We start from the raw sequence: 15,590 nt of genomic DNA, 5'->3' as shown, positions 1-15,590 counted from the left end.
GGCGTTTGAGGTTTAGAGAGACATTTAAAAACAATTCATAAAAACGTAATTAAAATTTATTACAAAATAATTATAATGTAAATAACTATTTATCATTTGAACTGGTTTCTGTTAAGCCTTTAAATGTAAAACCACACACACACACACGCACACACACACGCACACAAACCCCCCCCCCCCCCACACACACACACACACAGTATATAAACACTAATCCCAGAGGTAACTTAAGTCCGTCATAATAAGCATAATCAAATCACACTTGCTGTGAAAGTTGATGATCAAAAGTAATCTCTAATGAGGTTTTACTACACAAGCCATGATTCACAGCCCAATTAAAAAGACAAACATGATGCTCCTTGAGAGCAGTAAAACAGCATCTTTCCACTGACTCCACAAAATCTCTCTCATACTCCTTTTCTCATTATATCATCCATTTAGCTGCAGGTGAGCAGCTGCTGAATAATGAATGGTCACTGGTAATGGGGGTACATTAGTCTCATGCTCAAAGGTCATATAAATAGATCTCATAATTCAGGCCCCACAGGGAGCAGCCTCTGCTGTTGTGGGAGCGCAGGGAACCGGGTTCGGAAAGAGATAATGCAGTGAATAGTCTGGACTGTAGTTAAAATCTCAATATTCAATAGATTAGAGAAAGAGAGAAAATTCAAAAAATGATTTGATAATGCAACCCTTCTCAAACCACAATACGTCTTAAGTCCTTCAAATGTGTGACATGTGGTCACAGAATATTATTTATTGTATGAGCTGAGATCTCAGGCATCATTTTCATAAAAAGGAACTTGGTGTTTTATTTTAAGTTCCATGTCCATTTGAGCGTTTGGCAGATAACTCTTAGTACTTCCACATTTCACGTCTTCTATACTTTGCAATCAGATAATCAGTGTTCTAAAGGGTCCACATTTGATCGCATATACAATGTAGCACCTGTGAGTTCTGCAAATAAGGCATGTTTTTCTTTGTGGTTTTTTACCCGGCAGCCGAAATGTGAACGCCGGCATCAACAAGCAAGAAGAAAAAAAAAAGGTCACGTGAGCTTGCATAAATATTCTGCCACTGCAGAGAAGAGCGAGACGAAAAAGAGGAAACGTGTGCGCGAGAGGAAGATATGTTTCTACACCAGCACATAGCAAGTACCAAGCAACAGCGCAGTGCCTCGCAAAACAAAACCACAACAGCGCAATGAGCTGAGCGATGATCATATCGCTACCAACGCATGAAGCAGCTCACCTCTGGCAAGAGAACCTCTGAACACAGAGACGCTGTTACACTTCAGTAGCTGACATCAAAAGATGGCACATGAGGCTGCAAGCTACATCCTGTTTGAAACTAGGTGTAGCTATGATACCCCACCCAAAACTGTCAAGAGGTACCTGATTCACATCCAGTTTCATATCACTTTTTTTCTTTTTAGTTTAATATATACACATATAAAAAACAATTAGCACTGTTGGAAATATGACCTATGAATGTGAATAAACTCAGAGCTTGGGATACATTGCTGCATTACATCAGGATTAAAAAGAGGTGTGTGACAATTTCAACAAATTCCCCATGAGAGTTGCATGAATGGACATATAACTACTCTCCCGCAGGTAAAGCTGCTGGGCAAACACAAACCTGTTCCATCTTCCACATTTTCCACCTCCATCACCTCTGTGTTGATTCGGCCTCTGAACACATAGAGGGGCCCGTTGATAGACTTGGTCCTCTTGGTGGACTTCTTTCCAGAAACCCTAGGAAATGGGACAAACATGGTGGTTTACACTCAGCAGGGAAAACATCCGTAGATGCCAGTGCAGTAGTAAGAAGAGAGCTTGTGTTTGGAACACACACACATTCATTCACAGACTGAGTGCTGCAGACACATGTAGGTGTTTTTGTTTTGCCTGCAAATGATAAAAAATTACTCTAGAGACAGGAATTTAGACATTTGCTCCAATTTTCCATGTCTGGTTGCCTTACAATAGTTGGTCAATAAAACTATTTATGAATGCATAGTTAAGAAACGCTGTAGTTGTACCAGTTCTGCATTTCTCACCTGGATTTCCTTTTACAGTAAACCAAAAGATTGTCGAAAAGGAAGAAGACACGTTCCTGGATGTTGCCCGCTGAGATTTTAAGAAGATTTCCGTGAAGCAGTAACTCTGTGCAGATATCTGTCAGATTGGTCCCCTGAAGAGGAAAAAAAGATGACTGAATCTGTACCTAACAGAAGTAAACAAGTTATACAATTAAAGCATAAAGACGCAACTAAAAAAGCAATTTTAATCCTTCATGCACACAATAATTATTCTAGTCTTCATAATCAAGTGTTGCAGCCACCACTTATTCTATCTGAGTAGAGAATGGAAACTCTCAGGCTGATTGACTGACTGTTGTCTGTATCAAATCTCTGATATTTGTTTTCCTTCCACAGTCAGTAGAAGCAACAAAAAAAATAAGTAAACCCAGCTGTCTCCCAGCCAACTTCAATTATGGCCCAATGCAAAACTGAATTTAAATAATAACTGTGCACTTTCTTTGCCAAGATGACTTTCTTTGGCCTCTCCCGAGACAACCAATGAGCATGTGACGAGTGACAAAATCTCAGTGGCAGCCTTGCAAAAATACTCATACCTCAGCCTAGGTATGAGTATTTTATATCTCTGTAGGATTCTTTGTGTTTGATTGTTTTTTCCTCTTATCAGGGTGTTAACACATTTAAGCTACAAATACATTTTCTGTCTCCATGGACAATACAATCTAGCTGTATGTAAATAGAGGATAATAAAGGCAGAAGTGCCAGAGCCTCCCCTGCAGTGATCTTGTACCTTGTCATGGGGAATTTTAGAAACTGTATTAGAAATGCTACGGTAATTCCACTGCACTTGTTCTGAAAGATGTATTCCGTTTCATTGCAGCCCCTCACCATCACAGTGTGTGATCTGATATTCCTAATAGTTGATTCTGGTTACCTTTTAAAGCAACACTATGTCACTTCTGCTTTTGAATGACTTATGCCTATTTGTGGCTGTACTTATTATAGCTGTCACTGTTAATCACTGTGTGTACATCTGTTTTTATGTGTTAATTATGTTATAGCGACCTGCCTAGGGACTTAAGATGGAAATTAGCCAATGGCTATAATCTGGCACATTTATATTGGGAAGTTCATGAATGTTTACAGTCTCAAATATTTCAAAATATTTGAATAAATGTTGTCACAGTAACAAAACACCTTTTACTTTTCCTACCCACTTACTAAACGTACATAATGCACAAACAGAGGTGTGGGCGTAGAATGGGAAAGAAAGAGATTCCAGTCTCTCTGTCACAAATCAGTGAGCAATAAAATGATTTTCATGATGTCAAGGCTAAAACAGTTGCAGACTGTTGCTTTTACACATAGACTTTTTACTTTCATTGTCAATATAATGGACCGTGAGAGCTTTGACACATTTGAGCAGTTTCTTAAACTTGTTGATAATTCACAACATTTCAGTGACCTGTACACGCTTCAGTCTTCATTAATGATGCCGTTAACATTAATCTGGAACTGTTAATCGCACCTACTGACAACAGCATGGAGTGTCTAATTAACCTTTGTAGCTGAGGTAGCTGAAATTCTGAACCAACTAAATAATATTAATATGGCAACCTTATTATTAGAAAATCATTTTCAGAGTTTTCACATTTCCAACTGGGGAACAAACTGCTTTCACAGATTCAGACATGCGCATGAGTAACCATGTACTCACATGTTACTGACTATGTGTCTAAATGACTTTCTAAAATGACTAATTAAACAATTTCATTTAAAGCACGAGCAAAGAGTACATGCAAGGTCACATGAACTTAAGAACAAAAAATGCAAATAATGAAGTGAAAAGACACGTCATTATTCACTGTTAAACGGATCATTCCACTCCAAATCATGTGGAACTAAACACACCCATGTGTGGGCTTAGGGCAAACTCCCCCCTTTGGTGCATGGAGTGCCCACCACATCCCAAACAGGCACACACACATACATCAGATATGGGCCTTCACTCTTGTCTTTTAGTACATCTCCATGGACAATGAAATAGAGCTACAGTTGTAGTTTGCCCCAGTATACAAGCATGAGTGGAGAATTGATTTGATTAAAGTGTGTGTGTCCCCCTGTGGGATGAAACACCCCCTTTCGGCTTGTTAGCATTTCTCAATTTTTTTCCATCGCTGTTGTCGTATTCTTCTGTATATTGGCTTCTTCTATTATTTCCAGGTAATAGCTGTGAGGTGAGAACTGTGCTGCGGGAGCGGAGCACCTTGAGTCTGACTCCAGCTGAACATAATAGGTGCAGTAGTAGCTCGATCCCCAGTCGCATTATCTGGTAAGGTGTTCTTCCAACTTTGAGAAATTAGTATTTTATAAGTCCTGTTTTAGTCAGACTAACACGATTATTAGTTTTTTCAAATGCCATGGAAATCCACTGTCTGATGTACATGAGTCCACCAGAGACCCATGGACCCCTACAGTAGATAAGGACTGGGTGTTAGGAGGAGATCGTGTTCCAGATGATCAATTCAACCTCATGTAAACTGCACAAAGCTGAGGAGGGTGAGACTGTTCAGAGAGGAAACTTGTGTCCACATTATGTCCACACATGCCTGGCGTGCATGTCTGCAGACATGTGGATGTTTTCCCTGCATTTCAAATGTTTGCGTGACAGAGCAAACTGCAATACATGGTAGCAGTGTGTGTGTGTGTGTCTGCGTGTGTGTGTATATGCAACGCATATGAGCAGCTGTAATGCATCTGGCCTTGCTTCAGCACTACTGGCAGTCTCTGCCATTAGGACTGGAGATGATTAGTCTGTAGAGTGGCTGATGAGGGGAAAAGAAGAGCGAGACTAACGCTGTTAGGTTGAAGGCTCTACGGGGGGGCAAGGTCGAGGTGAAGTGACTTTTCAAGCCTCTGCCGAGTCGTTCTGAGAGACAGAAGAGACAAACGTCTGTCTCTGACTGCAGGAATTACACACCGTCTGAGGTCTAAATGACTCACATATTTGTCATTTTCTTTAGGTAGTAAACAGTGTTGACTGATCTGTTTAGTGGCTTATATCAGTTTCATGATAACTCATGTTTAGCCATCCAACCAACAGCTCAACATTAACTGCTTTACAGGTCCAGGTGTATGACAATCTTTCTCCATTTGTGGAAGCATAACCTTACATAGGATAAAAGATATGCAACACAAAACATTAAACCTTTTACCAATCTGAAAACACCAAACAGTCCTACTGGCAATTAGAGCGGCATCAAACTATTATTTCAATTATTCATTATTATCTATCTATCCATCCATCCACAATAATACTCCTTCTCCTTCCTTTGAGACTGTATGGAGGGGGATAATCGCAGCAGACAATATTTCCAGTCTATTACCACATGGCTTACATATACAGACAAACAACCATTCACACCTACAGATCACCATTTAGTCAAATACACAAGGAAAACAAGCACACAGAAAGGTTCTAGCCAACAGGTTTAAACACAATCCTGCTTAGAAATATCTTTCCCAATTGAATGATTGGCCAATCGCTTCAGCACTTGGCATGCTTTTGGGTTTTCCATAACACAATGGGTGTCACGGTTGCTTTAGAACAAACTGTACAGTTTACAAACTTACAGTCAATATACTGAAGTTTAATGAACTTTGTTCTTCTGGTGGATAATTATTCGGGTCCGGTGGTGATGTTTTTTCTGAGGGACAACAGGAGGTCTGTTTGTTTTTTTTAAGTAGATAGTGGGATGATCCCCAGGGGGCCAGTTTTTGGGTCCATCTTCCTGAGATCCCCACATGAAACCCACCCAGTGCATGTGAGCGGAGGACTCTGTTTCCTAAGTCTCCTCTGATTGGGCCGCATGCCCGCTGGCATCCCCCTTGGCACCCTGTGTGGGTGGATTGTCCCTTTGGTGCCCACTAAGACAAGGCCTCTGTTGTGGTGGGTGAGGGAGGCGTGAAAAATTCACTGGACCCTTCGCTTGGCTCCCAAGCCCCAGCCATGGCCCCTGCGCTCAAAGCAGTGAATTGGCTGTAGTCGTGTTTAACTCCTATAATAGAGATGGAGACTATGGTTGTGTCTAAAATAAGTCTGACTGTTTAAGTCAGGGCTATATTATAGGCCTTCCTTTTCTGCAGTAAGCAGAACCATTTAGGGAATATTTTAAGGGTGCTGGTTTTGCATTTCGGGGCACTTAAATTAAATGCCATTCATCAACATAGTTGTCCGTCTGTTGTTATTTTCCTATTTTCTTATGCTTTAAATGTCATGGCATTAATCCTTGTCTCTTAGTGACGAGTAACACCTCGTCCCTGCTCTCACCTCCCAGCCCTCAATGTGGGACTGCAGTTGTTCCAGAGCCTCCAGTTTCTCCATCTGCCTCTTGGTCTCATTGATGTTGGAGCACACTGCCTTCATGGCCTGCAGAGCCTCTTCCACAGCTGGATAGTCTGCATGTTTTTTGGGGGTCCTCTTCAGCAGTTCCTGTGTTGGGGGAAAACATGTTCCTGATGTTAGGCAACAACGTGGGATCTTACTTTTCTAAATACAGTGAAGCTGGCTGACGTAAGGCTACCTTTAACAGCAGAGGGTACTTGCAGATCCTCTGAATGGGAGTGAGAAGGTATCCCTCCAGGGGGATATCTGTGCTTTTCTTTCCACCTAGTAACATGCAGTGCTGAAGAAGGGACACACAAGCCGTAATTATTCAGTAGTTTCAAATAAGACACTGCCTGAAAATGCAAGATTAACATTTGATTGGTAGCTTTGCAAAGCTTCACACATGGATGACAAAACAAAAACATAAGAAGAAAAGCCCTCATAGTAAAAATAACAATGCGATGAGCCTTAACAATTGACAATTTTCTCTGTCTAGCGAGAGGAGTGGAAGGAGGTAGAAAAAGTCACCCGAAGGTCTGCAGCCAGAGGCTTAAATACAACACAAAACCAGAAAACCACTCTTAACTGTATTTGTGTATCGAAACAGTTCATTCGATATTTACTTACATCCCTAACATCACTAACGCTGTAGGATTGAAATGCCAAATGAAAATGTTGAAAACTGAGAAACAAAACAAAGAGTCTGGGAGATCATACTTGCTGTTAGCACATGGATTTCCACACAAGGCAAATGTTTGTCATGCTGTGTTGAGTTATGGCAAAGAATAAAAGAATTCTTCACCGGATCCATGGTTTTCAGTGTACATAAACACCTTTCCACATCAAACCTTTAAAAACATTTCAGATACAGACTGCATTCTCAGTGGTTTTCGTCATCATCTGTCTCTTGACTATTTTTTCAGTCACAAACAGCCTCTAATTGAGCATTGTTGTCATCTCCATTCAGTCACAGTCCACTGCACAGGTCCAGGTGTGGAACAATGATCGGACACTGTTGTGGAAGCGAGGCTTGTGGTGCTTTACATTTTCCACTTTAAGTGTAACGTTTATAAACCTGTATGCAGATTGATCTGTACCTATGGAGCACTGATTTCTTTATTTAGTCTCTATATAGATCTGCTACCACTTTTTTTTTACCATTGATTTATTTCTTGATTTATCTACATCATGTTGAGGATAAAGCGGTAGACAGAGTGAATGAATTTCTGCTCTGTTTAATACAACTATATTTTGTATGTACAATGCTGCTTGTGATGTCATGTTTATATTTTAGTAATTTAATTCATGAATGCATAGATTCTACAAAGTAAACTATCCACCATCATCACTCTTACATAACAAAATAATATAATACTGTAATATACCATACTATGCTGTATTTCTTCTAGTGTGCTGCTGAAACAAACCTCCTAAATATCATTGTATTTAATGGGATTACTGAGAAAATCCTGCTTGTTTCCCAGAGGAGAGCAGAAGCAACCCACTAGCACCAGCTGAAGGGGAGGGGGGATTCTTCAGAAGTGGGGTGTTACAGTTACAGTCTTGGTTTCTCCACGCCTTGAATTTTGCAGGAATGCAGGCTGTCAGTGTGTTATGAGCTCACTGAATGGGATGAAAGATCAAAAGCAGCCATGCAGATAAAACACTCGAGTGTTCTCCAGTGGGAAACAAAGCAGGAGATCAGCAGAGAACATTACCATCATATGGCAATTCCTTTCAACTTTACACAGAAATAGAGACGACGGTGGGGTGGTAGTGTTGGGCATTTTTGGACGTGATAAAGGCAAAAAAATTTACTTTAAAATTTCACAGAAATGCTCCTTCCTTTTCTCCCACACACCCCAAGCTCTGCCTGCATTTTCCAAAGCTTCCTCTCTCTCTATTATCTTGTGCTTATTTGTAATTCGCCTGCAGACAGAATTCCCCCTGCTCTATATGCTGACCTCGTTTTTGCTTTTACGTTCAAAGGGAATTAACACTTCGTTTCTACATGAATTTCCAGAGGCTCCCATCATCATGTGATTCAATTAAGTGTTTAATCAAGGAACAAAAATGTCACTGGATTTAAACACAGCTCAGTTTAAGACAGTTATAATACATTGGCATTAATTACAGTGACAGTGAATTTCAGTAGTTGCCACTCTAATAATTGAAAAACCTAACTTTATTCAACAGTATTTGTTCTGATTTCTTAAAAGAAAATATCTTAAATATTTACCTTTTCAACAAATCATAAATAGATCATGCTTTTAGAGTCAATCTTGGCTACACAAAACACAAGCGTTTGTCCAATATCTGGTTTTGGTAAGAGCTTTAATACGTAACCAGATGTTGCGTCGTGATTTTGTTCTGGAATCATTAATATGGCATAAGACCGGACCAATTAGGTGCTGCATGGCTGGGCCAGGAGAAGCAAAAAGTCAAAGCACACAGCAACACTGGGCCCACTGTTTCCAGCCGTGCGGGTCCGAATAAAGCCGTGGAAGCAAACCATCCGGCAGCGACAACCGCACCGCCTCAGATCTCATGGCCAGTCCCAAGTAGGCTGCCAACACTCCACAGCTGGCTGGCCCAGGATCTGCCGATTATTTCATTGTTAGGACCCTGTTCAAAGGCCCCTTCACCATTATAATTTCATTGTCCATGGCCCAAAGCTTTGGGTGTCAAAACACGGAAGCAGCTGGTTGCAGAAAGACTACAAGTGTGACACAAAAGTGACCTTGATGACGGTTACATCCTATCCGGACAGGAAGAATCCGGGTGACCTTGTTACAGTTCCTGCCCTTTATCCGAGTGGTAACATGGAAATACAGGTGTAATGATGGAAGGAAAGGCTTACAGCAGGGATAAACAACAGAAAAATAAATACCCGGGAGTCTCACAGGAGGAAAGACATGTTGGACAAAGGGGGAACAAGGGTGGAAGAATAACAGGAGCAAAGGGAGGTGAGAGGCTTATGTGGACAGGCATTAGTCCAACCACAACTCAAGAAGACTCATGTGACACAAAATAATGAGAACAGGATGGTTTTATCAAACATTAAGAATGGAGAAGTTCGAGTCATAGTGAGAAGAGGAAGGAAGCTCGTCAAAATTCTAAACAAAAATACCTGAGTGATGGAGTGCAAAGGAAAGGGGAGGGAAGCACGGCAGAGGAGGAAAGCTGTGGCTTCTTACCAGCAGGTACGTCCTGATGTTGGGGATCTTGTTTAACTCCATGAGAAGACGCAAAGCCTTCTCATGGTTACTGCAGTACTCGCCGTACACCGAGAAACTCTGCCTCTGCAAAACAGAAGAGAAAAGGGGAAAAAAAGAAGACTTCAATTACTGCAGTGTAATGAGATTCCTTTGTACTATAGCAAAGAAAGGGAAGGGTATTGGCAACTCTACAGTTTGAATTAGAATTAGAAGCATTAGTTAACACAACCTCTTACACTGAAGAAAAGTTAAGACAATTCCATACAACTTAACTTTATTTTCAAAGTTGTGTTTTTTTCAACATACTTTTTCACACTTCTCTTTTCAAGTCGGAGCACTTTTATCTGGGTGAAAGCATCATACTGCACCAACCCTGCTTAACAACACGACAACTAATGCACAAGCCTTTGTCAAGCTGCCATTTAGCCGTCTTTACAACATGTAACCCAACACCTGAGGCGATAAATAAATTGCAGCTTCATATGCATTATTCATGCAGAATACTGTAGACGACAATGTAAACACAATATCACAGCTGCACTTGAATGTACACCCTGCAGCACATTGAAGCGTGTTCTATATGTATGGCCTTTAATGCACTAATATGGGATGTGAAACCATGTGCAGAGTGGGGCTAAGCCTGGGGACCAGAAACTGAAACTGTCATCTGAAACAGGCAGGTGAGTGAAATCCAAAACTGCAGGTGCTTGGACACCACATTCAACTGAAAATGCTGCTGCCCCAAAGGCCTTGCATTTGAAACTGGATTTACCTTAAAACTACAAAAGGAGTAATCAATGTTCAGTTGTAACGTCTGACAGCAACTTTCAACCAAAATACATGTTACCACGCACTACACACTACACATACAATACAGAAGGATGTGTGTGTGTGGGTGCTTGCATCTTTGTTGGGACAGTTTGTCTGGACCCCACCAATTTAAAAGGCTTTCTCAGACCTGGTGTTGGGGTTAGAACTGGGTTTAGGTTAGGGTGATTGCAGCTTTTAGTTGTGATGTGTTAGAGCAAGGGCCGAGGGATTGCATTATGTCAATGACGTGTCTTCACTGAGATATAAAAATAAGTTTGTGTCTGTGTGTGACTGTTTTACATGGCAACCAAGCAGTGGTGACTGAAGAAGCCAAACTAAGCTTATACAGGTCTTTTTATAGAAACTCAGTGTCTCTGATCGGTCCCATTCTGCTGACCACAAGGAGCTGATAATCTTATATATGTCGACGTGAAACACAAGCGAGCAGTACAGTGTAAATGGAGGCCACATTGTCTTAACCACACAGACCGACAGGAACACAAACACACCCAAAGCCACGATTGGCAGCGGATTCTAGTCCAAAGCACCACTGGGAGCAACAGCTGGGCCGGCATATGGTGAGTAACCCCAGACACTGTCAAACTGAGTTAGTGCACTACACAGATAAAGGAGGGGAGCACAACGGGGAATAGTAAGTGTACATGTTTCACTTAAGTCTACTTAATTATATGTACAAATAAAGAAAATAATACAGTATTTGAGACAGCCTCGTGAGGCCCATACTATACAGAGTTATCCTGGTGTTTCTGGATGTCTCTGCTCAATTTAAAATCCTCTATACTATAATTAATACAAATGTACAATCCCTTTCTTACAGACTGCTAAACATTCCTGTTTATCATTTGTTCCGACTCATCAACAAATACAGTGTAGTGTGATAATAAATATTAATTGTGGGTCCAAAACTGAGTTGGCTGATCAATTACAAAACATGTGCATTGCAAACCTTATAATGCAAACATGGTATTCTTCTTGTGCGAAACACGTTTAAAAAAGAGCATTTAAAGCAAATCTAGCATGCTTTAAAGCATTTATGTTATGAATAGAAAATTCTAAATGGTTAAATCAGGGGGTAAATAACATCCCTCATCAGCTCTGTCAAATGAAGGAACTAGGCAACACTCCTAGTCTACTGTAGCTATGACTACACCCATAGATTTCTGTGAAATCCAGAAGTAAACACGATGACTTGTGACCAAATAATCACAGAATCACAGACAACTTGTGATTTCTCTTGTTCGTAAAACTTAACCGTTGTAGCGAGTGGTGTGAGCGTTAAAGAAATAATGACATTTAACACAGTAGCAGTAGGGATCATATAGAGGACATGTAGCTGCTGAGTATCTCTTTAAATTTGCATGCTCCTGCATATGGTGCATTTCAGCAGCTTAAAGTGAAATAACCATTTCATCGCTCGATAACAACTATCAAACCCTTCAGCTCACACGATTCTTTTTACAACTGAACAGCACACTGTCAATTCAGGTGGAGCATTTAAGTGGCTCAGAAGTGGGACCAAAATATGAACCTTGAATTACCACACGGTCAATTTTTAAAGATTAAGACTATTCCTAGAGACTAAAAGACATCAGTTGTACCCAGAATAACTCAAAGACGTGGGTTGTCCTTTTGATAAACACAAGTCTTTATTTGAATTCCTCGTCATTGGAATGTTATTCTGGAGGCTTGATGAGAGGGTAGTATCAAACACAGAGAGAGAGAGTCAACGCATAATGGGTGTAGTTCAGAAAAGTGCATAATGACATGACTGTTGCTCCTCACACAGTGCACGCGTATACACTCTGAGAAGCAGAGCAAATATTGATGTCTCTGATTTCTCCTCGAGCACGAGTCACTTTTTCACCTTTTGCCAAGTTGGAATAATCTTAGGCACATCCTTGTGTTTGCTTGAGGAAAACGATGCTTTCTCAAAGTTTGCCTTAGCTTAGTAAAATGATGATTGTTTGGTTAAACTAGAAAAAAGCTCTATGTTCGCAATACAGACAAGAAGCATATGTATAATGCTCACAAAGTATTCCAATGTCAATCAAGGCAAATAAACTAGAGTTCAAGCGAAGTGGTTTTTTATATGGCCCATACAAAGATTTTTCTTTTCTATAAAGACTAATAATGTGCAAATGACTTAAGTTAAATAAATACTTACTACTTGAACAAAACACAGTCACTTGTCCCTTAATATCAGCCCAACCAGTGGACATTTAAATAAATATTATAATAAAAAAGGCTGGTGCACTTTATTTTTTCACACTTGCCGCCTCTTGGGCCATCTTGGCAAGATCTGACTTTGAATAGCAATGAATCTTCCCATTTTTCTTCCCTAACTGTGAGTGGCAGACAGTCTAGTGGAATAATGCCGGAGGTTAATCAAATCCCAGTCATGGTTTTGACCTCTGTGCGAGGTCAAGGGCTGTGGCTGGAGGGTGCCAGATACATCCAACCAACTGAATGAGAGTTGCCAGTGTTGAAGGAGACAAAGGTCAGGGAAAGGAGAGGGAAAGGAGAGGGAAGTGTAATGGATCTGCAGTAACAAAGGTGGTGTGTGTGTGTGTGTGTGTGTGTGTGTGTGTGCGTGCGTGTGTGCGTGCGTGTGTGTGTGGGAGGGGGGGCTCAATATCTCAACACAAAGACACACAAACGTGGTGACATGACATGGACACCAAACGCAAAGTAGGAAAATGAAAAACAAATACAATTGTGTATATGTTTGGATTGCTTCAAAAGACGCAATAGTTTAACATTTTGACTGCTACACCAGCTGCTGATGGGTCATCATCACTCAAACATCTCTTTAGTAAATATAAGGCTGAAGCCAGCTATCTGTACTGGAAGCACGGGTAAACAAAGAGCTAGACTGGATCTGCTTAATGTCACGTTATATGAACACATTACGTTCTTGTTTGTTTAATTCATTCAAGAACTCGCAACAAATTCTATTATTTTGGGAAGCAATGTGGTCAATGTCACAGAGAAATAAACTGCATCAGACTTTAGCTATGCAGTTCATATGTTATAGGGAGATAATAATTGTTTTGGTCTATTTTATGGGACTCGTGATCATGCACTATGCCAACACACTTTGAGACACAACAGATATTTGATTTTAAAGGTGAAGTAAGTAGTTTATAGTGCCATCTAGAGGAGAGGCTGAAATTTACAACAAAGAACTGCTCCTCTGCTCACCCCCTCCCTTCCCTGAGCGCTACGGTATCCTCAGCCGGTCAAATGTCGTCCTCGTCGTCTTTCTCCGTGTCAGCAGATGAGGTTCGTGAGGAGAGGGAGAGGGCGAGCTACCGCGGCCGTAGCAGACGAAGCGGAGAGAGAGGAGGCGGGACTTCCGCTACAAGTAAAGAGACGCTTGATTTGTTCTCTCGCGTTTGTCCTTACAGGCTCCAGTAGAAACATGGCGTCTCGCTGCTAACAGTGGCTATGCAACCGCGGCCACGTCCATGTTATTTTACATTACTTTTTGAAACACTACGAAAATGAAACAAAAAATATTATACAGTGACTAGACAATGCAGGAGCACATAATATGTATAAAAAAGTGGATTTTGGGTAATATAAACCCATAAATACAACACAGTGTCCCTTTAAATGTTTTGTGAACTAATTTTTTGCCATATCACCCAGTCATAACCCTAAGACACACTGTAAGAAACGATTCTGTGGTGATGTAGATTTGAATTAATGTATCAGGTAAAATATATTCAATATAATTGTGTTTTTGGTTTTGAAGCAAATATTTAATTACATTTCAAATAAAAATATTTGGAATAAAATCCACCCATTGTAGTTAAATAAAATATAAGCATTGTGTTTGCTTAATCCCAAAAAAACTGAATATTGAGTGAATTCAAATTAATGTAATCAGGCAAATTTTAATTGAGAAGCACTTCCTGTCAAAGTGTGCATTTTTTGAATGCAGCAGGCTATCATTTAGCCACAAGACATTTGAGGAGCATAGACAGTGAACGTTCATCTACTTCGACATTGCTCAAAGGTAAGAAAACTTATTTTATTATCACCTGGCTTGTAAGAAGAACGCATGAAGGCTATATTACAATATAAAATGAGCTATCACAGAAAAAGAGACTCAGCAGCAACATAAAGTTGGCTTCTGTTGCCAAGGCTTTATGTTAATGTACATCAGTAGGCCTAGTGTGATTTTGTTGCGCTATAATATGAACACTGCATTATACATTTAGGAAGAATTCATGTATTGAAGTCAAACTTATTTTGAAGGATGCGGCTTAGCATTCCGCTATCATGGTTGCTATCTTGCTTCCTACGTCACTTGCGTGTTGATATATCCTCAGTATGTTTTTATAAAATGACGTAAATAAGTACATTGGGTTTAATGTTAAGGTTAGACACATTAACATAAAGAGATATATTGGGAGTTATCGCTGAAAGAGCATCTTATATTTCGGACGGCACTTGATGCACTTCCGTTAGCTTTACTTCCTGTGTGGGGCTCGTTTTCCCGGGCAGCTAACGTAAGTACTCTCTGTTGTTTCGCTGTTGTGTTCCAACTTGCAAATGTGAAGGCAACTTACCTAAACACACGTGAAGTAAGTTTATCAACAGTGTTACGTTTTAGAGCCGCAATTATATTTATTTTCATGCTTAAATCTGTTAATTTTAGTGTGGTAATGTCCGGTCCACAGCACTAAACGTTAGCAGGGGGGAGGAGGGGAGGCCTAACACGGCACAGATTTTTTCAATTTTCAATTTTTCAATTTCAGTCCATGAACGTTTTAGACTGGAAAATATATTATATTAATTATAGGTTAAAATCACGTTATGTTGACATTGGTGTTTATATTTGTGTTGGGGAAATTTCATTTCAATAAAATGCTTTCAGTTTTCACATGGGTATGATTATCATCTGCAGAAATTTGAAGCTGAAAAGCACTTCTCATATCTAAAACTTTGTGTTTTCCTTAGGTGCAGCCAAATGAGATGGCAGTGTAAAGTCTTTGGATTCAGAGCGACAACAAGGGGTGATCTTCTGCAGCATTACAGACTACAGCACAGCAACTTCTGGCTTGAAAATGAGACTGTAGTTGCAGTTTACATGTTGTGCTAT

The 15,590-nt window shown here is 40.3% G+C and overlaps 1 protein-coding gene across 1 annotated transcript in view; it reads right to left on the bottom strand.

Annotated features, from left to right (window-relative positions):
• Positions 1 to 15,590, bottom strand: part of prex1 (phosphatidylinositol-3,4,5-trisphosphate-dependent Rac exchange factor 1) — an 80,065-nt gene that overhangs the window by 41,852 nt on the left and 22,623 nt on the right. The window contains exons 4-8 of the mRNA XM_083895187.1: positions 9,629 to 9,733; positions 6,628 to 6,729; positions 6,375 to 6,536; positions 2,063 to 2,196; positions 1,642 to 1,757 (exon numbers count right to left, since the gene is read on the bottom strand). Coding sequence (XP_083751313.1) covers positions 1,642 to 1,757; positions 2,063 to 2,196; positions 6,375 to 6,536; positions 6,628 to 6,729; positions 9,629 to 9,733 — 619 coding nt within the window. The remainder of the gene's footprint in view (positions 1 to 1,641; positions 1,758 to 2,062; positions 2,197 to 6,374; positions 6,537 to 6,627; positions 6,730 to 9,628; positions 9,734 to 15,590) is intronic.

Source organism: Microchirus variegatus (assembly GCF_963457635.1).
Source record: "Microchirus variegatus genome assembly, chromosome: 9".
Lineage (NCBI taxonomy): Eukaryota > Metazoa > Chordata > Actinopteri > Pleuronectiformes > Soleidae > Microchirus > Microchirus variegatus.
The sequence above is the reverse complement of the archived record's forward strand: the minus strand, read 5'-3'. Positions and strand labels throughout refer to the sequence as shown.